Source organism: Oncorhynchus masou, chromosome 10 (genome assembly GCF_036934945.1).
Source record: "Oncorhynchus masou masou isolate Uvic2021 chromosome 10, UVic_Omas_1.1, whole genome shotgun sequence".
NCBI classification, from domain to species: Eukaryota; Metazoa; Chordata; class Actinopteri; order Salmoniformes; family Salmonidae; genus Oncorhynchus; species Oncorhynchus masou.
The window spans coordinates 28,742,196-28,769,463 of NC_088221.1; the positions used below are offsets into that span (position 1 = coordinate 28,742,196).

Sequence of the window (27,268 nt, forward strand, 5' to 3'; positions counted from 1 at the left end):
GTCCCGGTTGTGTTCAGGTCCAACACACGTCTACCGGTGGTTTCTACATTACATAATGACTTTCAATAGAATATTACGATGTGTCAAAATACATGTTAATGAAAAATGTCAAACACCACCCTTGGAATCATGTAATATGAAAAACCTAATGTTGCAAACATCTGGTTTAAATCACCCTCTTAACACTTAGGCCAGTATGTGTTCGGTAGACCAATGTTATCTTAACCATTTCGGAACCGTCTTGCAACGAAGCATTGCGGAGTTGTACCATGCTCACATGTTGAGAGAACACGGGGCACTTTTTATACAACGCACACAGGACTAGAGGGCGTATAAAAATGGCGGATCAGGTGCATTTACGTGAGATAAAATGTGGTCCTGAGTCAAGCATGGGCTCAAAACAAAACATATAAACCAGGTGCTATGTCCATACTCTGATAACCTACATCTTCAAACTTACCGAATAAAGAAGACCCAAGGACATTACTTTCATGGTGATGATGCTATAACGGCAATATTTGCTAAAGTGCTGAATGATTCAGGATCATTGATCTATAAAAGAACAGGATCCGCTCGTCTGACCCAGTTCTAAAGGACTAAACAACTAAAAAAAACGTTAATGGGTAGAACGGGTCCTGTTTTTCTCAAATTAACGTCGGATTTGACTTCGTAGCTGTTTAGGTGAATTGGGTTAAAGGTTAGGATTAGCTAAAATGCAACAAAAAAATAAATTCTGGCGTTATTTTTGACAACTGTTGGATCCCTTCTAGTCATGACCCTTGTGCTGTGGGGCATTTTATCCACATCGTTTTATTGGTCTAACCCCCGCCTAGCGATGAATTTACGCTATTGCAAGCAGATGATTATGTGCACTGATTGTATTAGGCTATACTTTATTGTTGGAGAGTGGAACGTTAATGCTCATAGTGTCTGTGTGTAAATCACATGTGAATGAGTAAACTTACTGATATGATCTGGCATCTTGCTTAAACACCCTGCTAACGCCTAGGCTTTAGCTCAGCAGGCCAACCCAACCGTGGGAAACCTGAGTTCGACCCCAGTTGGTCACACAGCTACATCCTGTAAAGTGCTTATTATACAAGTATGAGCCTTTATAGTTAATAGGCCATTAATAAAAATACATTATCAAGACATTTGATATACAGTACATATTTTTTTTTTTTTTAAATAATCTAGATGTACATCTATCCTAATTCCAAACCATTCACAAGCACTTATTCCCATTTGGCAGTCCCATTCTGTTGCAACAAATGGGTGACAGACTTGAATTGCTGGTCAAAGTTGTGAAGTAATCTGTCTTGTGTCGTTCATCAGCAGGATTTGCATCCTAAGTTACCATGGCTGTTACTCTCTCACACAAGCAGGAACAAATGCCCTGTTTCAAAATACTGCATTCCAATTCTCTACTCCACAAAGTGTGCATTTGACCACTCCTCCTCATAGATTTAAAGTAACTGGATTGGTGTAGAATAAACCAGAGATTTTCCACCATAATTCATAAAGTCCATTTATTTTCAATCGATGAGGGGGAGTTAAAACAAACATGCAATAGGGGGAGAAATTGGACCACAGTCCTATGAGTCTTGCAACCGTCACTCAATCCGCTCCGGCCATTTTGTTCGTCCTCAAAAGGACTCTCTACTGATGACGTTCAGATAAAGGACCGCCCAGGAGCCTGTTCAGGACATTGAAACGGTACAATACATTCAATACATACACACACAGAGAAAAAACATAATCAAAGTACCGGCAGACACAAGACATAAAACCTCACTGTTTTATTGAAGTAGGCGAATATATCACCCTGTTTTACTTAAATACCAGTTTGTACAGCAGTTAACAAAAAAGGGGAAATGATTTCAATGATATGGCTGTTAAGGCAGAAGTAATGCTCACATCAAATGAATTCCCACCTCTTATAAAACAAGGATTACAGTAGATCATCATTGATAACTGTTTATCGTACGTCTACAATGGCATGTTGTTGCCAGGATGTGCTCTGCATTATCCTCATCACAGCTACTACTTTAACTACAAGTGATTTGGATGACTATTTAGACCAGGTAGTTATAATCATGCATTCATGAAAGCTCTTATGTAGTTAAAGTAGTTTAGGATATAGAATCCTGTGTTGCAAAGGTGCCTAAAACAACAACAACTTCAAATCCTGCACATGTACAGTGCATTCGGGAAAGTATTAAGAGCCCTGGACTTTAGCCACATTTTGTTACGTTACAGCCTTATTCTAAAATGGATTAAATTGCCCCCCCCCCTCAATCTACACACAATACCCCATAATGACAAAGCAAAAACGTTTAGTTTTTTAGAAATGTTTGCGTTCTAATTAAAACACAGCATTTATCATTACCTCCCCCATTTCCCCCTTATTTTTTCTCCTCCCCCGTACCTTCATCAGGGCCGTCTCTCCTCCCAGTGTCTGAGCGTTGACATAGGACCCTGCCTCCAGGAGGATAGCAACTGTGGTCAGGAAGTTCTGAAATGATAAATGAAAGGATAGCGGGTTAAGTTAGTAAGTAAACATTGCAGAACCGACATTTAACATACAAACAAGGGGGATGTATACGTGTGTACTTGTAATAAGGTGGTTTAAACCAGTCTATCCTGTGTTACCTTCTCTGCAGTGTGCATTAGGGCAGTGGTGCCGTTCTTCTGCCGTCCGTTCCCCTTCACCCCCTTCTTTATCAGCAGCCTCAGGGTGTCATCCTGTCCCCCTGCTGCTGCCAACAAACTCATGGACATACCACTGGAGTCCTGTGGGAGGCAACAGACAGACACCCACACACCTTCATTACCGAGGACCACAGCTTTCCAAAGCCACTTGTAGCTAACAAGTTATATATGATAATAAATGGGGAGGGGCTAATTGCTTAAAGAATTAGAGGGGCAGTTCACTTATTTGAAGGTTTAGCTGATTGTATACTTACCTAGGGTGTTGTCTTTTCATCCAAAAAGTTTAAGTTCATGAAAGCATAAAGCAATGGTGATGATAGATTCCTAGCATTACAACGTCATGAAATCTATAAGCTGTTTCCTTGAACTGTTATTGGTACAATTCTAAATCCCTGTTGGAACACTAATGGTGGACCTCAAGAATGCTATATGAATATTCTGAGAACTGGAATAACATTTTAACATTTACATCAAGTAACAATTTATTAATGAAGCAAATTAAATTACACAAAATGAACACCAGGGGGTAACGAAAGGCAGCTTGATAACAAATACATGTTGGTGAAAAAAAACTATTTAAACATCTTTAGACAGTAAATAGTGGGGTGTGGTTGAAACCCCTGATTATTTTTCCTCAGTTAACACCTAACACCGTAGCAGATCTGTTGCAGTTATTACACAAACTGATAAATATAAACAAACTAATTTACATAATTCCTCCTTGAACCTTAATGCAATTAGAATCAACAAAGATTGACTTGCAATAATAACATTATCTAGGAGGCAAGTGGATGAAATATATAATATTAGTAGTCAAGTGGATTAAATAATATAGAGAGAAGCAACAGCTATCACACCCTATACAGGTCAGCCTAAATTAGTGTTGAAAAACAAACTGCTGCTGTGAAATCAATATGGTTAAGACAGTACTGAATAATAGCAACATTAATAAAACAAGTAGACCTACACTACCATTTATTGTCCATTAAAATAACAAAATTGATCAGAAATACAGTGTAGAAATTGTTAATGTTGTAAATGACTCTTGTAGCTGGAAACGGCTGATTTTTTATGGAATATCTTCATAGGCGTACAGAGGCCCATTATCAGAAACCATCACTCCTGTTTTCCAATGGCACGTTGTGTTAGCTAATCCAAGTTTATCATTTTAAAAGGCTAATTGATCATTAGAAAACACTTTTGCAATTATGTTAGCACAGCTGAAAACTTCTGATTAAAGCAGCAATAAAACTGGCTTTATTTAGACAAGTTGAGTATCTGGAGCATCAGCATTTGTGGTTTCGATTACAGGCTCAAAATGGCCAGAAACAGTTTCTTCTAAAACTCATCAGTCTATTCTTGTTCTGAGAAACAAAGGCTATTCCATGCAATGAATTGCCAAGAAACTGAAGAGCTCATACAATGTTGTGTACTATTCCCTTCACAGAACAGCGCAAACTGGCTCTAACAAGAATAGAAAGAGTGGGAGGATCCTCTGTACGCCTATGTAGATATTCCATTTAAAGAAGTCAGCCGTTTCCAGCTACAATAGTTATTTACAACATTAACAATGTCTACACTGTATTTCTGATCAATTTGATGTTATTTTAATGGACAAAAACATTTCTAAGTGACTCCAAACTTTTGAACGGTAGTGTACATGGACAGCTAAAGACCGAAGTACAGGAGGAATAGGCTCTGTGATTCTCTGAAACCAATTACACACACACACACACAGAACGAAGGAACTGTTTCCAACTGGCAAAAGACATTTCAGTTACTTGCATGTATGTATGTATTTATAATCCATTAAAATAAAACATTTAATGGAGCTGGTCTTTGTGTAGTCATGTGAAGATTCTATATTGAACAAAAATATAAATGCAACATGCAAAAATTGGAATAATTTTACTGAGTTACAATTCATAAGCATATAAATCTACAGATATCACATGACTGGGCAGGGGCACAGCCATGGGTGGGCTTGCCAGGAACGAGAGGGGTACTAGGACAGAGAAGAACTTGGATTGGCCTGAGCTGGGAGACCCAAGAGACCTTTTCTTTCTCCATTATTTTACCAGGTAAGTTGACTGAGAACACATTATCATTTACAGCAAAGACCTGGCGAACAGTTACAGGAGAAAGGAGGGGGATGAATGAGCCAATTGTAAACTGGGGTGGCACCTAAGGTGGCAGAACGCAGTGCTCGGCTTGGGGTGTAGGGTTTGAGCATAGCCTGATGGTAGAGAGGGGCAGTTTTTCTTGCTGTTCCGTAGGTAAGCACCATGGTCCTGTAGTGGATGAGAGCTTTGAATGGAAGCCAGCGGAATGTGTGGAGGAGTGAGGTGACATGAGAACTTAAAAGTTTGAAAACCAGGCGGGCTGCAGCATTCTGGATAAGTTGCAGGGGCTTAATGGGTGAAGTGGGGAGCCCAGCCAACAGCGAGTTGCAGTAGTCCAGACGGGAGAGTACAAGGGCCTGGATTAGTACCTGAGCCACTTCCTGTGTTAAATAGGGTCGTAATGTACAGATGTTGTAGAGCATGAACCTGCAGGAGCGGGTCACTGCTTTGATACTTGTAGAGAACGACAGGGTGTTGTCCAGGGTCACACCAAGGTTCTTATCAGTCTGGGAGAGACACACCTGTCAGGTGGATGGGTTATCTTGGTAAAGGAGGTCCTGTGTGGCTCAGTTGGTCGAGCATGGCACTTGCAACACCAGGGTTGTGGGTTTGATTCCCACGTGGGACCAGTATGAACAAATATTAAAATGTATACCCTCCTTACTGTAAGTTGTAATGTAAAGGAGAAATGCTTACTAACAGGGCTGTGAAGTAATTTGTGCCCAACATGAGAGAAATAAGGTTTGTGTGCTTATGAAATATTTCTAGCATCTATTTTAGCTCATGGGACCAACACGTAACAAGCTGTGCTTATAATTTTCTTTCAGTATAATTCTAGAACAGCCAAAGAAACATTTTTCTTTACGTGATTGGTGGATTTCAAGCGGCTCAAACATCAAACCATACTCTCTAACCTGGGCACAAATGCAGTACTTTAAACCATTCACACCGCACTTCTACCAGGAATAGCCTAACCCACTAAATCCTCAGTTTGCTGAACAGTTGTTTTAATTCAAAACCTAACCTACACATATACATTAGCTACACATACAATGGTACTGGCAAAAATACAATTTCCTTAAAGTATTTTAGAGTACTAATGTTACTGTCCTCACTACAACAACAAAACACATGTAATTCTGTCCTTGAAACATTTAATTAAAATACTGTAGAATTACAGTCATTCCTATGGAGGACTACTCCTAGTGGGAAGTGCCAACAAGGCCAACCAGTGTCTTCAAAGCCTCTTAAAGGACAATACATAGCATCAGCAATCCAGGGTTTACATACATCGTTGGTGTGCCAAAGGATTTTGAATTTGGGCGTCAGAAAACATCGTGCCAAAATAAATGTAAAAAAAGCTGAGAAAATGTACGTAAAATTCAGCTAAACAAGTTTATATTCATACTACGTCACTATGTAGTCTAGTTACTACGGATACATTTGTAGAATAAAGTACGTAGTGATATGTCCTTAAAACAGTTCAACATTTTTGCTTTATGTTACAAAGTGAGATCAGAATGAGCAAGGATGTCAGATTAAATCAAAAGCTTTTAAAACTAGTTCAAGGTAATCATAAATACAGATAAACAGGAGGATCTTCTGGAAGTCCCAACAGCGTCCCTGGTTTCTGATGCACCCCTGGATTTTGTTGGACCCCTGGTTTCGGTGTCCTGGGACTTGGTTTTTCATGGTCCATGTTTTGTTTGCCTGAAATATGCCTCCTGCACATTGTCATTAATGTATTACGCACATAGTTTTTTACATCTTTCCATGTCCTGCCTTGCAGAGCTGGTTCAGCTGCAAGACATGCATCACATTCCTTTTTACCTGGAATCTTCATCAGTTTAGTGAAGTCTCCTAGCTGCCGCCTGACCGCAGCCTGAGCCTCATTACTCCATATCTTCTGTTTCCTTGGTGTTGCCACAGGACCTGCCTCTTGATCCTGTGCAGGTACGGTCATTGTTCCACCAACCCATTCTTCAGCACGCTTTGCCTCTTTTTGTTTCTTTGCTGCTCCTTTCTTTGTCTGTTTTGTGGGGTCCACTCTTATAAGGCCATTCTTTCGTTTTATAGATTTTACTGTGTTGTGCACATAGTTTTTGATGTCCCTCCATGTCCTGTCTCTTAAAGCTGGTTCATTGTGCAGGCAAACTTCACAGTCCCGTTTACCTGGAACCTCCATCATTGAGATAAAGTGTCCCATCTGACGGTTCACCGCAGCCTTTGCTGCATCACTCCACATCCTCTGTTTCCACACTGTGCCCAACTTATCTGTCCCCACAGAACCTGTCCCCACAGGAACTGCACCCAAAGGAACGGCAACCGCAGGCACTGCCCCAACAGGAAGTGTCTGTGCATTAAGTGTTGGCGTAATAACAGTACGCGCTGGAAGTGTCTGTGCAGGATATGTTCCGGCAGAATATGACCTTGCAAGTTGTGACCCCGCAAGATGTGTCCCTGCACGATATGTCCCCATAGGATATGTCTCTTGAGGATATGATTTTGCAGGATTTGTCCCCGAAGTATATGATCTTGCAGGAGATGATAGGTCATAAGGACTTGCAGGATATGAACTTGCAAGATGTGTCCCGGCAGCATACGAAGCTGCTGGATAGGTCTCTGCAGGATGTGTCACAGAATATGATCTAGCAGGATTTATCCCAGTAGGATATACCCTTGCACAATCTGTCCCAGCATGATAAGACTTTGCAGAATGTGATCCAGAAGGATATGACTTCTCAGGATATGTCCCAGCATGATATGACCTTGAAGGCTGTGCCCCCAATGTATAGGACTTTGCTGAATATGTCGCTGTAGGATAAGATGACCCAGTGGTATATGTGCCAGTAGGATACGCCCTCGCAGAATCGGTTCCCGCTGAATATGTCCCTGCAGAATATGCCCCTATGAAATTAATACAGAGAAGAAAATGATTCATGAATGTGTCATTATCATATATTGTAAAGAGGAACAAAGAAAATAGTTTAGGGTAATGAGTTGCGAGGTTCTCAAATCTAGCTCTAGTTAACATGGAAAATGGCACAAAATTTTAATTGTGATTTTGACTGAACATTTAACCCTTGAAACAAAATGAAAATGTTCTCCAAATACTCTCCAAAGCAACTGATACCCACCATATGTAGGTGAAACAATCCTTTCCTCAGATGGTCCTGGAATTACCACTGGAACCTGATCCATTGCAAGCAGCAATTTGCTGATTTCTGCTAGATGTGCTGCGTTTTCAGACAGTCTGTAGTACTCTTTGTGGACCTGGGTGTCATGTCCCAATAATTTTGCCACCTGATCCAATTCACTTTCATTTAAGTTCAGAATTTGGCAATGGATAGCAACCTCTTTCCTCACTGTAGCATGGATCAGACTTTCAGGATTCTTTGCATCACACTCATGAGCAAATTTCCTCAAACAGTCAGACCCTCTGACGTAGCTTGCTGCATCAGGGCTCCGTGCAAAGACATAAGGGTTGTCCTTTGACACACCAACTTTGTCTCGGTTTGCAATTAGGATCTCAAGAGATGAGATCATCCTCGCCGTTAGTAGGACCGGCATTGTTCTACCATTTTTGCCTTCTATTTCCACCCTGGTTAGTTTGTCGTCACCAAGCTCCTGTTCCAGCCTTGAGAGGCTATTGAAAATGTCTGCACTAGCTGGAGATTTCTTTCGGTTTGTGTATGTTTCCAACAACATTTTCGCAACCTCTCCTGTCCTTTTTCTGTTGAAGAGAGCTATTTCGGCAAGAAGAGTTTCATTGAGCTTTTTCCAGACAGCGTTGGTGGGGCTCTCGAGCAATTCTCTCTTTGCTGTGTCCTCTGCAACCTTGAGAAACTTCTGAAGTTTAATCAAATCCTCAGTTAGTGAAGACACATCAACTTCATCACACTGAGGTACAGCGCTGAGGGACAAACCGGAAAAACAGTTATTCCAATCGTTTTCAAGAAGCTCAATGAACCTTCTGGCTTGTGCCTCTGCATCACGGTCCTCTGTCATACGACTCTCCCCAAAAGCTATTTCAGTAGCTCTTTTCAAGGAATAGCCAATCTTTAAAGGAAGAGATTGTGTCTTGTACCTGTCAGAGGTAGGGTCATGACCACTCATTTTCCTGGCAGCATGAACGGCCAATTTGAATTTGGATGGTACACATACCTCATGCAGATATTGGACACCACAGTCCATCTCATTTACAGTAAGTACAAATCTAGCCAATTCCCTCATTTTTGATCCAATGTATGTAAACTGTGACTTGGCATGGCCATGCTTTGCAGATAATGCATTGCCATATTTACATATCAGGGGATCATTTTTGATGTGGCATAAGATGTCATCTTGATTCATATTGTGTATTATTTCTTCACACCCTCCAGTAGAGTAGACAGGCAGTGGAAGAAGTCGAGAGGACGCAGCCTGGACCCGCACTCTTTTTCCTCCCCTCTTTTCATCTTGACCTTTTCTGGCTTTACATGAGCCCTCATGCTTCCATAAATCTATTTTGTTGAAAAAAGCTAAGCAGTGTTGGCAGGGCAGGCAGTCACGCACAGAAACACCATCGTAAGAGGGTCTATCCTTAGTCACAATTTCACCATCTCCACTTTGAAGAACTTGATAGTTGCCTTTGTTACGGAGTTGGTCAAGCAAAAGAGATCTGATTTTGGAGAGTTTAGGGAAGCTCATAGCATGAGCGACAGATGCTTCTTCTGCGTGTATCCTTTCTAAATGTCTTGCAATTTTGTGGTGTGGTTCATTGCAATACAGGCAGAAGTGTTTTTTGTCCCATTTTCTTTTACCATCATCTGTCATACTACATGCGCTGACTGTCATTTTTGTGCTAGAACGTAAGCTTGACCGTGTACCTTTCCGTGGAGCGAATTTCTTGCGTTGAGGTTTTTTAGCTTGGGAGGTTTTTTGTGGCAACGGCTCAGATTCATTATCGCAGGGGTGTTCTGCATTAGATGGAAGAGGCTCGGAGCCATTTGGGACTTTTGAATCCAGTCTTTGTCCAACCTCATCATCTGAACTGTTCTCGTCATTACTTGAAATGCTCTCTTCAGCACTCTTCTTTATGTCACACAAAGCTCTCTCCATGTCACATAAAGTCTTCTCCACATCACATGAAGTCTTCTCTTCATTGTGTAGAGCATTTTCTTTCTCATGTGAAGGATTCTCTTCCTGGTGTTCCCCATCCATCATTTAGGCTGCTAGCACCTGCACCCATGCAAACACAAAACAGGTTATTAGGATAAACCTACCATAAGCCTATGGGTAAGTATAGTCCATGGTAAACATGTTGAGTGCAAGTATTCCAGGTACAAGCTGTGTATATGTGAGAAAAAAATAATAATATAGCCAACCACTTTTTAGGCTAGCAGGTGTATTTCTTAAGAATCATTACCTGAGCAGAGCTTATTAAAGTCCACTTAACCACTTGCCTCTCATTACACTCCACGAGGAGCCTGCCTGTTACGCGAATGCAGTAAGCTACGGTAAGTTGCGAGCTAGCATTAAACTTATCTCGTAAAAAACAATCACTAGTTAACCTCTTGAAACTCTAGGGGCGCAATTTCATTTTTGGATAAAAAACATTCCCGTTTTAAACAAGATATTTTGTCACAAAAAGATGCTCGACTATGCATATAATTGATAGCTTTGGAAAGAAAACACTCAATTTTCCAGAACTGCAAAGATATTGTCTGTGGGTGCCCTAGAACGGGAGCTACAGGCAAAACCAAGATGAAACGGCAACCAGGAAACCAGCAGGATTTTTGAGGCTCCGTTTTCCATTGTCTCCTTATATGGCTGTGAATGCGAGAGGAATGAGCCTGCCCTTTCTGTCGTTTCCCCAAGGTGTCTGCAGTATTGTGACGTATTTGTAGGCATATCATTGGAAGATTGACCATAAGAGACTACATTTTCCAGGTGTCCGCCCGGTGTCCTCCGTCGAAATTGGTGCGTCTTTTTCAGCTGCTGGTATTTTTCCATGCGATTCTGAGGGGAAAGCAGGCTTCCACGAACTGCATATCAATGGTTCAAAAGCATATTTTGAAAATCTGAGATGACAGTGTTGTTAAGAAAAGGCTAAGCTTGAGAGCAGATAAAATGAAAATAATGCACCTGCTCTCAAGCTTAGCCTTTTCTTAACAACACTGTCATCTCAGATTTTCAAAATATGCTTTTGAACCATAGCAAATCACTAATTTGTATAAGAGTATGCTAAGCTAGCTTAGCATTTTGAGTAGCATTTAGCACGCAATATTTTCACAACCAGATTACCAAATAAATAAAATCATTTACCTTTGAAGAGCTTCGGATGTTTTCAAAGAGGAGACTCTCAGTTACATAGCAAATGTTCAGTTTTTCCTGAAAGAATCTTTGTGTAGGAGAAATCGCTCCGTTTTGTACATCACATTCGGCTACCGAAACGAACCGAAAATTCAGTCACCAACAACGTCAAACTTTTTCCGAATTAACTCCATAATATCGACCGAAACATGGCAAAAGTTGTTTGGAATCAATCCTCAAGGTGTTTTTTCACATATCTCTTCATTGATATATCGTTCGTGGAAGCCTGCTTTCTTCTTTGAATTCCATGGAAAAATACTTGCAGCTGAGGTTTGCGCACCAATTTCGGCGCAGGACACTGGGCGGACACCTGGTAAATGTGGTCTCTTATGGTCAATCTTTCAATGATATGCCTACAAATACGTCACAATGCTGCAGACACCTTTCCAAAGCTATCAATTATATGCATAGTCGAACATCTTTTTGTGACAAAATATCTTGTTTAAAACGGGAACGTTTTTCATCCAAAAATGAAATTGCGCCCCCAGAGTTTCAAGAAGTTAAAATACATTTTTGCTCCATGAAGTAATCAAACAATGTAATGTGTAGGTCATCATCTTGTCCATTTCTGAACTTCTCTCATTGAATAGCCCACGTTTACATGAACACTAATAATTCAATATTAAACTGATGGCAGTAGGCCGAGTATGTTTATTAGGGATACCCATTGGGTATCTGAGCTGTGTGCTAGTTGTTTAAAAAGACAGCTCAGTGCTGTCAATACCTCTCACAAAGACACGTAGTGACGCAGTCAATCTCTCCGTTATTTTGAGCCAGGAGAGACTGACATGCATGTCATTGAGTTAGCTCTGTGTGTACATTTAAGGGCCAGCCTTGCTGCTCTGGGCCAACTGTAATTTGCCTATGTCCCTCTTTGTGGCACTTGACCATATGACTGGGCAGTAGTCCAGTTACAACACAACTAGGGCCTATAGACCTTGTTTTGTTGATAGCAATGTCAAGAAAGCAGCACATTATTACAGACCGCCCGCTTCCCATCTTAGCTACTGTTGCATTAATGTTTTGACCATGACAGTCTCCTCAACTAGCTCAATTTCAACATTATTCATTACAAGATTTAGTGTTCAGGGAATGTTTGTCACAAATACAATGCTTTATTTTAGAAATATTTAGTACTAGCTTATTACATTCCACCCATTCTAAAACTGACTGCCGCTCTTTGTTAAGTGCAACAGTGATTTCACTTCCTGTGGTAACCGGCGTGTATAATGTTGTGTCGTCAGCATACAATGCATTTGGAAAATATTCAGACCCCTTGACCTTTCCACATTTTTTAGGTTACAGCCGTATTCTAAAATTGATCAGATTTGCCCCCCCCCCCACCCCTCCACCTATACACAATAAATGACAAAGCAAAAACGTCAGACATTTTTGCTAATTTATTAGCATTGCTGCACAGCTATTTTCAGGCCCCTCCAGACATTTTAGAGCGGGTTCAAGTCTTGGCTCTGGCTGGGCCAATCAAGGACATTAAGGAGACTTGTCCCGAAGCCAATCCTGCATCGTCTTGGCTGTGTGCTTAGGGTTGTTGTCCTGTTGGAATGTGCACTTCCACCCCAGTCTGAGGTCCTGAGCGCTGTGGACAGGTTTTCATCAAGGATCACTCTGTACTTTGTTCATCTTTACCTCGATCCTGAATAGTCTCCCAGTCCCTGAAAAACATCTCCACAGCATGATACTGCCAACACCATGCTTCACCCTAGGGATGGCACCAGGCTTCCTCTAGGCGTGATAATTGGCATTCAGGCCAAAGAGTTCAATGTTGGTTTCATCAGACCAGAGAATCTGAGTCCTTTAGGTGGCTTTTGGCAAACTCCAAGCGATTTGTCATGTGCCTTTTACTGAGGACTTTCTTCCGTCTGGCCACTCTAACATATAGGCCTGATTGGTGGAGTGCTGAAGAGGTGGCTGTTCTTCTGGAAGGTTCTCCAATCTCTATAGAGGAACTCTGGAGCTCTGTCAGAGTGACCATTGGGTTTTTGTCACCGATAGCTCATTTTGACAAGGCAGATAGCTCTAGGAATAGTCTTGGTGGGTCCAAACTTCTTCCATTTAAGAATGATGGAGGACACTGTTCTTGGGGACCTTCAATGCATTTTTTGGTACCCTTCCCCAGATCTGTGCCTCCAATCCTTTATCGGGGCAATATGGACAATACCTTTTGTACCAGTTAATTTGTTTCACTGTGAAATAGCATTGTATCTCGTCAAAAAAAAATCTCAAAAGTTTACTAAGCTGATTGGACAACTGTTTGAGCCAGTAAAGGGTGCTTTGCTATTCTTGGGTAGCGAATGGCATTAGTCAAACATCTTACGCTGCTTATATTCAAAATTGGTGTACGGTCATTGATTGTTTTTAGCAATATTTCGAATTATAAGGACACGTGAACACAAATTGGAGTTTGTGGTGTATTTGATCTACGCATGTGCTAGCACCAGCAGTGCAAGCCTTCCTCTTTTGCGCGAGTGAAATTAGTTTGCGTGTCCTTTTAGACAATAAGCTTCAGTGGAGTAAATGTACAGCCCTGATCTACAAAAACAGCCAACAGAGACTGTACTTTCTAAAAAAAAAAGTTGGGCTCTTAATACAGACTGTACTATAATCGACTCTGTTTTACAAATCCTTTATTGAGAGTATTTTAACTTCTTGTATTGTTTGTTGGTTTGGCAATGCCACTGTCAGCCAGAGAAACATGCTGAGAAGGATTATTACCACAGCAAGCAAGGTACTTGGAATCAAACAGACAGGCCTGGATGAGATCTTTAAGGTCAGGGCCCTCCGTAAGGCTCACAAAATCATTTTAGACCCAAGCCACCCCCTGTAACTGGACTTTGAACTACTCCCCTCTGGGCGCAGGTATAGGGCACACCTCAGCAGGAAAAACAGAACGAGACAATCATTTGTGCCAGATGTGATATCCCTCCTAAATATCTCGGCCGAATGTTCCCATTGACCCCGTAAGGCCAGCAGGCTAGTCTTTACTTCTTAAAAAAAATATATATATATTTCTTACTGTTATTAGATTTATTGGTGCGTAACTTATGAAAGTTGTATTGTCAATCTTGTTTTGTATTTAAACGCCACTTTAAATGTGTACATGACACTGCAACAAAATTTCCCCATGGGGACAATAAAGTCAGTAAGTAAGTTACATAAGACATAAGGTTACTTCAGGCAAAAACTAAAGGAGGGTGGTTGGTTGGGGTGGATGGGTTGCGTGTTGAATCTCATCTTGAACAACATTAGCAATTTTGAAACAGAATGATCTGGATTTTGTAGTTGTATTCCCCTAATCCTAACTCCTGAATGTAACCCTTAACTTTAACCAGCTAGCTAGCATTAGCCACCAAGCCAATGTCAGACACAACAAATTGGAATTCGTAACATATACTTTTTGCAAAACTTGTAGCACCATGTAATTTTTGAAATTCGAAACATATCATACTAATTGTAACTCATAACATCCACTATACTGTATATACACATACAAGCAGGGTCCGAAATGAACACCCATCAAGAGCCAAATGCAGGTACATTTTCCATTTGGTGAGTAAATCTCAGAAGGCTTTCCACGGCACTGACAGGTAAATATTTTTACCAAAAGTCACATAATAAAATATCTGGCATGATGGTTCGGAGGAAATTACTCATGTTAGCCAGCCACACTGTTTACCGTACAGGGCATCAGCTACTCAACGTCGCTCACTTGTCACAGGTCTGCTGCTAGATATTGTTCATTAAATAGCTGTTATGTGGCGACATTTACCTGGAGTAAGCCAGCCTTTGAAACAAAAACCCACCGACGAAAAGGAGGACAATTCACATTAAAAAAATTATGTTTTGTGAGAAATGGAGATGGAGTTTCAAGAAGCTGGCTACAGTATGATGCCGAGGCGATGAGTTGTTCTGTGTGGTGTCGCAAGTACGCTAAAGATAAAAGCATAAACAACTAAATTTGTCATCGGAAATAAAACACGGAAATTAAGCTGGAGAACATTTTTGAACATGAACACAGCAAGTGTCACATTGAGCCAGGGACACAGACACGCAGGCAATCAATCGGAGCCCCCACTCGACACCCTCTGTGACGGTGCTAATGGCAATGTCAGAGCAGACCAACACGAAGATACTGTTTAGGACTGTACATGTCCTTGGCAAGAAGGCGAGACCACTTTTTTACTTCCAGTGGATGTGCGAGTAAGAGAAAATGTTGTTACTCTTGTAGCTAGACTAGTATTTTTGTAGGTAGTTTTTTCAAGTCTATTTAGCAGACGTGGTCCAGTATTGTTAGTTATTTCTCAGCTCTTGATAAGCTTTTGTTCACCTCAAAATAGTGTATGAATACCATAAAATTATAGGCCTACTGATGCTGACATGGATCTCCATGACCAGAGCCAGAGCCAAGAACGGTGTGGTCAGCATGCTGAAGGGGGGCGGGGCCTACATCGTCGCCATCCACTGTACGGCACACCACCTTGAAATGAACTTTTGATGCCATCCGGTCCAATGTGATGATCGCTCTAGGAACAGACTGCTTCTATCACGTGGATTGAGATATGTTCCGCATTGCGTCCAACAACATTGACGAATACGCCGATTCAGTGAGCGAGTTCATTAGAAAGCGCATTGGCGATATCGTACCCACAGAGTCTATTAAAACATTCCCAAACCAGAAACCGTGGATTGATGGTAGCATTCACGCGAAACTGAAAGCGAAAACCACTGCTTTTCACCAGGGCAAGGTGACCAGAAACATGACCGAATACAAACAGTGTAGCTATTCCTTCCGCAAGGCAATCAAACAAGCTAAACATCAGTATAGAGACAAAGTAGAGTTGCAATTAAACGTCTCAGACACAAGAGGTATGTGGCAGGGTCTACAGTCAATCACGGATTACAAAAAAAAGCCCCGCTGCGGACCAGGATGTCTTGCTCCCTAACACTAGCTCACTTTAATAATGGAAAAAATGTATCTCTAGCCACTTAATATAATGTTTACATACCCTACATTACTCATCTCATATGGATATACTGTACTCGATACCATCTACTGCATCTTGCCTATGCCGTTCTGTACCATCACTCATTCATACATCTTTATGTACATATTCTTTATCCCTTTACACTTGTGTGTATATGGTAGTAGTTGTGCAATTGTAGGATTAGATGACACGTTGGTTATTACTGCATTGTCTAGAAGCACAAGCATTTTGCTGCACTCGCATTAACATCTGCTAACCATGTGTATGTGATAGAGGTCGACCGATTATGATTTTTCAACACCGATAACGATTATTAGAGGAACAAAAAAGCCGATACCGATTAAATTGGGCAACATTTTTTTGTTGTAATAATTACAACAATACTGAATGAACACTTATTTTAACTTAATATAATACATCAATAAAATCAATTTAGCCTCAAGTAAATAATGAAACATGTTCAATTTGGTTTAAATAATGCAAAAACAAAGTGTTGGAGAAGAAGGTAAAAGTGCAATATGTGCTATGTAAGAATGGGTAGGACACCTACTGCGTGCACTGGAACACTTCCTGCGAGGTTACCAGGGGCTTGTCCAGCACTTTGAACAGGTACTGGCTTTAGATTGCTATGCTAAGTACTACAAAAGTCATCATCAATATGTAATGTCCAGTAAATAACAACATACACGGTTACAATTGGTACCATGTTTCCATGATTTATGCACTGATAAAATGTGCCATATCTAATATAGGTTTTTTGGACAGCAATTTACTATTCGTATGTCTTTGTTCTTTATCTATTTAAGATTCAATATGCTGATGCCCAAAATGTCTGATGTGTCTAGCAGGCCAAGGCCAGTACTGCGAGGGAGGCTGTTATCCGCTTCTGTGGCTTCCTGCATGACACACTAACACACCGGAGCAAACTGTCCCCCTATCTGCAGAGGTCCACCATCACCATAGCAGAAGCCCACAGCTCCATGTGCTCAACATAGGCAGTACTTAACTTCACTAGGGTAGGGGGCACGATTTTCACTTCCGGATGAAAAACATGCCCAAAGTAAACTGCCTGCTACTCAGGCCCAGAAGCTAGGATATGCATATAATTGGTAGATTTGGATAGAAAACAGTAACGCTTCCAAAACTGTTAAAATAATGTCTGTGAGTATAACATAACTGATTTCACAGGTGAAAACATGATAAGAATCCATCCAGGAAGTGGACTTTTTTTAATGTTTGTAGTTTTCTATTGAATGCCATTACAGTATCCATTAACTTAGGAGTCAAATTGCACTTCCTATGGCTTCCACTAGATGTCAGTCTTTAGAAATGGTTTCAGGCTTGTATTTTGAAAAATGAGGGAGTAAGACCACTGAATGAGTGTACCATTCAGTGCTCAGAGACTTTTTATGTACAAGACCGAGAGCGCGCCTTTCTTGTTTACCTTTTATATTGACGTTATTGTCCTATTGAAATATAATCCATTATTTAGGCTAAAATCCTGAGGATTGATTATAAAACATCGTTTGACATGACTCTACGAACTTTACAGATACCATTTGGATTTTTAGTCTGCCTGTTGTTACTGCGTTTGAGCCTGTGGATTATTGAACAAAACGTGATAACAAAAAACTCTTGGGAAAAAAAAACGTTCCCGTTTTAAACGGGATATTTTGTCAGGAAAAGATGCTAGAATATGCATATAATTGACAGCTTTGGATAGAAAACACTAACGTTTCTAAAACTGTAAAGATATTGTCTGAGAGTATAACAGAACTGATGTTGCAGGCGAAAGCCTGAGAAAAATCCAATCCAGAAGTGCCCCAGGTTTTGAAAGCTCTGCGTTCCAATCACTCCCTATTTGGCTGTGAATGTACCATCAACGAGCTTACGCTTTCTACGTATTCCCCAATGTGTCTACAGCATTGTGACGTAGTTTCACGCATTTCTGTTGAAGAATAGCCGTATGGGGGCACATTGCCTAAGTGGTCAGATGGTGGCTCCGAGAGAGATTCTCGCATAAAGTGCAGAGGTAGCCATTACTCCAATCGGTCCAAGAGAAAAAGGGATTGTCCCGATGGATATATTATCGAATCGATATTAGAAAAACATCTTGAGGATAGATTCTAAACAACGTTTTCCATGTTTCTGTCGATATTATGGAGCTAATTTGGAATATTTTTTCAGGGGGGTGACCGCAATTTCTGGGCAATTTCTCAGCCAAACGTGAAGAACAAACGGAGCTATTTCGCCTACAAAAATAATATTTTGGGGAAAAAATGAACTTTGGCTGTCTACCTGGGAGTTTCGTGAGTGAAAACATCTGAAGTTCATCAAAGGTAAACGATTTAATTTGATTGCTTTTCTGATTTCCGTGACAAGTTTGCCTGCTGCTAGCAAGGCATAATGCTATGCTAGGCTATGATAAACTTGCACAAATGCTTGTCTAGCGTTGGCTGTAAAGCATATTTTGAAAATCTGAGATGACAGGGTGATTAACAAAAGGCTAAGCTGTGTTCCAATATATTTCACTTGTGATTTTCATGAATAGGAATATTTATGTCTGTTGTGTTATGCTAATTAGTGTCAGATGATAACGGTCCCGTTCACGGGCTGGGCGTCACTACAGGTTAAGAGAGACTTTATCAAACAAAACAAACATTTATTGAATAAATTAATGTCTTGTGAGTGCAACCATATGAAGATCAAAGGTAAGTGATTAATTTTATCTCCATTTCTGACTTGTGTAACTCCTCTACTTGGCTGGTTACTGTTTGTAATGATTTGTCTGCTGGGCACTGTTCTCAGATGATCACATGGTATGCTTTGCCGTAAAGCCTTTTTGAAATCTGACACCGTGGTTGGATTAACAAGAAGTTCATCTTTAAACTGATGTATAACACTAGTATATTTATGAATTTTTATAATGAGTATTTCTGTTTTTGATTTTGGCGCTCTACAATTTCACAGGATGTTGGCCAGGTTCAAGCGTTCTATGGAGTGATGAAGCATGCCTCACCATCTGGCAGTCCTATGGACGAATCTGGGTTTGGCAGATGGCAGGAGAACGCTACCAGCCCGAATGCATAGTACCAACTGTCAAGTTTGGTGGAGGAGGAATAATAGTCTGGGGCTGTTTTTCCTGGTTCGGGCTAGGCCCCTTAGGTCCAGTGAAGGGAAATGTTAACGCCACAGCAAACAATGACATTCGAGACCATTCTGTGCTTCCAACTTTGTGGAAACAGTTTATGGAAGGTCCTTTCCTGCTTCACCATTACAATGACACCGCACACAGAGGGTGTAGAAGAAGTTGAACAAACAGTTGCCCACATACTTTTGGTCATGTAGTGCATCATACGAAATGGTAACACAAATTAATACCACACTAAATGGAGTATCTTGGATTTACGTATATATAGAATACATTATTTAATTTAAGCAGGCAAGACAATTAAGAACATTCTTATTTACAATGACCGCCTACCCTGGCCAAACCCAGACGACGCTGAGCCAATTGTACGCCCAATCACGGCTGTCCCTATGACAGCCTACCTCCTTACAAACTGTAGCTATACCCACCCCTGCTGGCAGGAATGGATTAGAGGCGAGCAGGAGGGAGGAGAGCCAACCAGACTGTGTCCTTGTTATTACAGAAAAAGTATAAATTATTCCGACTATTAGGAACACATGTGCTGGCGAGTCATGTAACCGACACAAATCCAAGAGCACTACATAGAAGGGAAAAAACTACCGTGCTCCGAACACAATACAGTGGACATTGTTTTCACAACAGTCAAAACAAATGTCTTGTATTTGAGATAAATGTGTAAAGTCAACGTTTAATTGACTATTCGGTGCAACCAAAGAAAATACACGTGACGTCGTCAACTTGCCGAAGGGAGGCGCTATACTGTTACATGTCTAACTGCCCTGTTTGTGCGAAAATACTTAACAGACCTAAAAACAATCATTCTCAGTATGTCGTTTTTACAACACTATTCCAAATCTACTCTAAATAATATAACATTCCACAACGGCTAAAATGTGCCCCTCTTCCGTCAGCAAGCAGGACCGCCTCACGTCCGCCATTAGAGACAGCGCGAAACAATAAGAGAGGACAGAGGCAAGAGGATGAGAAATAAATACAATCTCAGGCGGGTTAAACATTTACTGCTAAGTGGTCGCCTTTTTTTACTTTAAAACATATCAGGAGACACGGGAAGTCCGTGGACATCTGTCTTACACCATAGCTAGTTGTTGAAACTTTGACTAATTAACCATAAAATTGTACAAAACGTACTGGAAATTCTTACCTGAGTAGAGGTTGAAACGATATAGCGCCACTTTTGTGCCTTGGTATACATCGAGGAACGCATGCGCGACAATGAGCAGTTCTTCTTTGGTTGGATTAATCGACGTTTGGCCTCCAGCGTTAATGGTGCATTACCGCCACCTACTGTGCTGGAAGATGGGTCAGCGACAGGGAGGAACTACCAGCCTAATTTTAATATAAACCACATGGAACGTTTCATAAATCAGATTTGAAATATAACTAAAAACTTCCTAAAGTGCCCAAAAGCTTCTTTTTCACATGTCCCATGGCATGTTTTTCTGACTTCTAGGAAGATTTGAACCCACTACCCACATTTTCACCATCATTGTAAAGTTATTTAGTTGCTTTGACAAAGTTATTTCTGGGCCCAGTTTTCAAAAGTTATCTGATCAGATTTCAACAATCGGATAGGATTAAATGTTAGAATTGGGTTTTTCAAAACTGAAAAACCCCAGTAGGGTTCAGATTTGGTCATCCAATCTGACATTTAGGATTAAATGTAGTTTTTGCATTTTTCAAAGGTGATTAGGATAGTTTTGATGCCTAAAACCAGGATTATCTTAATCCCACTGGAAGGGTGGATTCAGGGTGGATTTAGAAAGGTGAAAGGCATGCAAGAAAGAAATGTAATGTAATTAAGGTGAACAGGTTTAAAAAACGTTCTTACATCTGAAAACCAAAGGTTCATATGTTAAATTGACTGCATTATAGGTATGTTGTCAGTTGTCATATTGAGAATGGTTTACTCAAAAACAGCCAAATTTATCTGATTCTGTATTGCAAAAAAGAGGATTACAGAATTAAAACACTTGAAAAACTATGCCCTGAAGACTATTATTTATTTAATGTGATTAGTGATTCATTTACATATGTCCCTAATTTTAAGGTAAACCCTGTGAAGTGAACTGAACTCTCGTTTTAATATGGCGAAACTATTCCTTTCTAAATATATTTTCAAAAGAAACATATATAACAGTCAAATCATAGTGTAAAAGCAGGTGAAGTCATTTATACTTTCTTTTGCTATGTTCTGGTGTTTTGTGATGGAGAACTGAGCTTACAAGAAGAGGAGAGAATTGGACCACAGCTCTCTGAGTATGGCAACTGTCACTCAAATCCACTCCATCCTCATGTCGCGTTCCCCTGCTCAGACGTTGCTTGCATCAACCAATGGTTATGTGCTACGTCATCAACTGTGTCATCGGGCACCAGATTTCTATAACATGTGTGGTTAGCTCATCATAAAATACCTATCCAGGAGTTGTAAGTTCTATCATCCGTCAGCAACGCCTGGGCAGAGGAACGCACCATCTTTGTTCATCCTCAAAGAACACTCCATTGATTAAGTGGAGATAAAGGACCATCCAGAAGTGTGTTCAGGACATTGAAATGGTACAAGACATTCAGATATAAATATATTGTATAGAACAGTGGTTCCCAAACTTTTTATAGTCCAGATCCCCTTCAAACATTCAACCTCCATCTGTGTACCCCCTCTAGCACCAGGGTCAGCGCACCTTCAAATGTAGTTTTTTGCCATCATTGTAAGCCTGCTACACACACACTATACGATACATGTATTAAACATAAGAATGAGTGTGAGTTTTTGTCACAACCCGGCTCGTGGGAAGTGACAAAGAGCTCTTATAGGACCAGGGCACAAATAATAATAAACAATAATTTTGCTCTTTATTTAACCATCTTACATATAAAAGCTTATTTGTTCATTGAAAATTGTGAATAACTCACCACACGTTAATGAGAAGGGTATGCTTGAAAGGATGCACATAACTCTGCAATGTTGGGTTGTATTGGATAGTGTCTCAGTCTAAGATCATTTTTCACACACAGTCTGTGCCTGTATTTAGTTTTCATGCAAGTGAGGCCCGAGAATCCACTCTTACATAGGTACTGGTTGAAAGGGGCATCAGTGTCTTAAAAGTGTGATTTGCCAAGGCAGGACACTCTGAGCGCAGCCAAATCTAGAAATCTGTCAGTGGCTTCTGATTATATTCAATTTTTACAGAACCGCTTGTTGCAATTTCGATGAGGTTCTCTTGTTCAGATATTGGTAAGTGGACTGAAGGCAGGGCATGAAAGGGATAAGGAATCCAGTTGTTTGTGTAATCCGTTTCGGGAAAGTACCTGCGTAATTGCGCACCCAACTCACTCAAGTGCTTCGCTATATCACATTTGACATTCATTAAGCTTGAGTTCATTTGCACACAAAAAAATCACACAATGATGGAAAGACCTATGTGCTGTCCTTGTTTATGCAGATAGAGAAGAGCTCCAACTTCTTAATCATAGCCTCAATTTTGTCCTGCACATTGAATATAGTTTCGGAGAGTCCCTGTAATCTTAGATTCAGATCATTCAGGTGAGAAAAAACATCACCCAGATAGGACAGTCGTGTGAGAAACTCGTCATCATGCAAGCGGTCAGACAAGTGAAAATTATGGTCAGTAAAGAAAACTTTACGCTTGTCTCTCAATAAAAGTGTCAATACTTTGCCCCTTGATAACAAGCGCTCTTTTGTAAGTTGTAAAAGCGTTACATGGTCGCTGCCCATATCATTGCATAGTGCAGAAAATACACAAGAGTTCAGGGGCCTTGCTTTAACAAAGTTAACCATTTTTCCAAAACGTCTTTCAAGTTGTCAGGCATTCCCTTGGCAGCAAGAGCCTCTCGGTGGATGCTGCAGTGTATCCAAGTGGCGTCGGGAGCAGCTGTTGGCATGCACATTACCACTCCACTATGTCTCCCTGTCATGGCTTTTGTGCCATCAATACAAATACCAACACATCTTGACCACCAAAGTCCATTTTGATGTCACAAAGCTGTCCAGTATTTTAAAAATGGTGGGTTGCAGAAGTGGGTGGGTTGCAGAAGAGGATGTCTTCCTTAATTGACCCCCCATAAACGTAACGGACATATACCAGGAGCTGTGCCTTGCCTGCCATGTCTGCGTCGTGAAACCGTGTTGTTTGATGAAGGCATTGTCTGTATAGATTTTTTGGCCTTTACCCCCAGCATTGTCCCAGCCATATTCGCGGCAGCAGGAATAATTAAATCCTCCACAATAGTATGGGGCTTGCCTGTCCTAGCCACTCGGTAACTCACCATATAAGACGCTTTTAGCCCCTTGTTATTAATGGTATCTGTTGTTTTTATACTTTCATTTTTTTTAACCATTTATCCATTTTCAAGCAAACGGAATGAGCAGCAGCTACATTTGGCTAAAAAAGGACTGTTAGTGGAATTCCTGCAAGAATGTGATTGGATGTTAATTGTTTTACAAGGCTACCATATTTTGACATTGTGCTGTTATTTCTCTTAACACTAGATGGTTTAAGTTTATTTTCGGCAGTGAAACGAGGCCATTCAGGGGAGAAAAAAACCCTCACCCAAATGTATAGCCCGTTTGGAAAATATAAATGGACTGTTTGAAAATGTGAAAAAAATGTTTTTTTAAACAAACAAATAAAACAAATAACAAAAAATCTAAATGTGAATCAAAATGTTATTTGACGTACCCCCGATGGCATTGCGTGTTCCCCTGGGGAATACCTGGTGTAGAACATACTATTTTCTGTCCTTGAATCCTGTCAAATCTATACATTACATTAGAATCCTGTGTCAACTCTATACATTACATTTCTACATGTCATCTTACTGAAATGTCAAGCCAACACCTTAACCATTACGCCAAGTGGTTTGACCCTCTTGATGTACTAGGCTAGGTACAAACGTTTCTGAAAGTGCGCCAGTGTCACCCTTTGGGAGAGCGTGTCCCCACACTTCTCTTTATCAAGTCCCTCATGTGTACCAGCCTCTTGGATGCTCTCATGGGTGCCATCCCACTTCTGACACCAATGTAGCTAATTCGGGTGGTAGCTCCTACCATGCAGGTATAGCCTACATAATGAGATTATCATGGACAAAGATCAAGATTATTTTTATTTGTCAAACAGTAGCAAAGCATCGATCATCATGTCACCAGAATACGATATCTATTGGAAAGCAGCACCAAGCTCATCACCTTGCACTTTAACCACCCTGTAAAGTTCATCATAACTTATTTCATCTGTAACATCATAAACTGCATGCTTTCCTGAGCCGTCAGGGGAGGTTTGTAGCCTAGTGGTTAAGAATAACTGAAAGGCTGCTTGTTTGAACCCCGAGCCACCTAGGTGAACAATTTGGCTGTGCCCTTGAGCAAGACACTTAACCCTTATTTCTCCTGGATAAGAGCGTCTGCTAAATTACGTAAATGAAAACATGTCGTAGGGGGAAGACCACACGTCGTCACATGACCTCAAGTTTACTTCAATATGATGGTTATTATATCAATATTTGCACATTAACAGCATTACCACTGACATTTCTCATAGAATTCATTTTACTGACACAAAAATATCCCACCTCATCTAGCGTATTTTGTTTCCTCACATTTGGAAAGTTTACCGACAAAATTGCTGTTTCTATCAGGCCTGTCCCGACATTTATTATTCGACATGTACTTTACTCGCATAAAAATGTTGGATGAAAACTTAGTGTAAATAGCTCGGTTTCCATCCAACTGGGACAGATTTTCATACAAATATTCTAAAATCCCTATGAAAACATGCACATTTTCCCACCAGAGATGTTTCCATCAAATTGACTTGTGGGTAAAAGCCTGTACATGATGACCCAGTGCATATAAAAACACCTTTTGAAATACTTGCGCATATTTCTCGCATAATTAATTTTACAGACACAAAAAGATCACATATTGTCTAAAATATTTTGTTTTGTCAATATTTGTAAAGTTTAAAAAGGTTGGATGGAAACCTGGTTAATTAGACAATATTTGCATGTGGCACACCTTTTCATCTCATTAAATGCTTTCAATATTTGTACATTTACAATTTATAGTTGGTTTGAGGTTAAGTGATTGAAATTTGGAGCGATTGGAATTTTAACATTTTGTCCCATGTACATTATGTAATATACAGACAATCCCTAACTAGCCCCAAAGGGATATTCATAGTCAACCCAAATTTACCATGGCATGACGACTGGGTCGGGTGCAGCAGCCCCCCGAATTGATGATTAATTGTGTGCTGCCAGCTGTGTGGAGGATTGAAACAAACCAAACCTTAATTTATGTTGTGCTGCCATTTTGGACAAGACAAACTAAGATCAAAACTATCATATTTACACTTTGTAGTCAATTTTGACAGTAGAATAAATGTTAATGACTTGTATCGATGCCACATAGGTGCTTTTCTAAATGAAAAGTATTTTTTTTTTATGGGAAGTTGCGCTTTCAGATTTGCAGAGCTATGACTCCACTGGCTCAGGCCATGAACCTAGCTATCTGGGATCCTTTGGACATCCCCACCCCATTGAAGTTTAAATATAAAATGGGTAGGGGGTAAAGGCTAGGGACGTCCCAAGTATTCCCGATAGTACTAACCATCTTAGCCATCCGCCCACCAAACACACAACAATTCATTGATTGACGACAGCTTGTGTCAATTAAAGAACATAGGATTTTATACCTGCAGCAACACTAGTGGATAATGCTAGAAATACTGGAAAAAGCAAAGTGCCTAAAAAGCATGTCCCCTACTAAGGCACTACTCTTTTCTGTTTCCATGCCTACAGTACCATACATTATGGCCTTGAAGAGATTTCATAGGTCTGAGAAAACCAGATATACAAACTGTGTACTTGTAATGGTATGAGCGATTTTCTAGTCTAGAGCGATTTTCTAGGTTAGCTAGCCAGCTATTGTCGTTCTTTTAACGTAACGTAACGCAATCAACACTGCTAGCTAGCCAGCTAGCCCCCGAATAGCAGCACTGTAGAAACTATTACAGTACAACGGTTTGATTTGTTTGATCGTAGCTAGCTAGCTACATAGCCGTCTTTGTATCTAAGACAATTGTGTAGTCTAGAGCGATTTTCTAGGTTAGCTAGCCAGCTATTGTCGTTCTTTTAACGTAACGTAACGCAATCAACACTGCTAGCTAGCCAGCTAGCCCCCGAATAGCAGCACTGTAGAAACTATTACACTCGACGGAACGACTTGATTAGTGTAGTGTCAACATCGCAGCCACTGCCAGCTAGCCTACAAAGTCAACAACGCAGCCACTGCCAGCTAGCCTACTCCAGCAGTACTGTATCATTTCAATCATTTTAGTCAATAAGATTCTTGCTACGTAAGCTTAACTTTCTGAACATTCGAGACGTGTAGTCCACTTGTCATTCCAATCTCCTTTGCATTAGCGTAGCCTCTTCTGTAGCCTGTCAACTATGTGTCTATCTATCCCTGTTCTCTCCTCTCTGCACAGACCATACAAACGCTCCACACCGCGTGGCCGCGGCCACCCTAATCTGGTGGTCCCAGCGCGCACGACCCACGTGGAGTTCCAGGTCTCCGGTAGCCTCTGGAACTGCCGATCTGCGGCCAACAAGGCAGAGTTCATCTCAGCCTATGCCTCCCTCCAGTCCCTCGACTTCTTGGCACTGACGGAAACATGGATCACCACAGATAACACTGCTACTCCTACTGCTCTCTCTTCGTCCGCCCACGTGTTCTCGCACACCCCGAGAGCTTCTGGTCAGCGGGGTGGTGGCACCGGGATCCTCATCTCTCCCAAGTGGTCATTCTCTCTTTCTCCCCTTACCCATCTGTCTATCGCCTCCTTTGAATTCCATGCTGTCACAGTTACCAGCCCTTTCAAGCTTAA

At 40.8% G+C, this 27,268-nt stretch overlaps 1 protein-coding gene across 1 annotated transcript; it reads right to left on the bottom strand.

Annotated features, from left to right (window-relative positions):
- Positions 1 to 1,514: 1,514 nt before the first annotated feature.
- On the bottom strand, positions 1,515 to 20,572 carry LOC135547476 (M-phase phosphoprotein 8-like). The gene is made up of 4 exons (XM_064976519.1): positions 20,506 to 20,572; positions 2,653 to 2,793; positions 2,429 to 2,515; positions 1,515 to 1,696 (listed from the first exon to the last, which is right to left on the bottom strand). The coding sequence occupies exons 1-4, from the start codon at positions 20,566 to 20,568 to the stop codon at positions 1,673 to 1,675; spliced, it is 315 nt and encodes a 104-aa protein (XP_064832591.1). The 5' UTR covers positions 20,569 to 20,572; the 3' UTR covers positions 1,515 to 1,672.
- Positions 20,573 to 27,268: the final 6,696 nt, after the last annotated feature.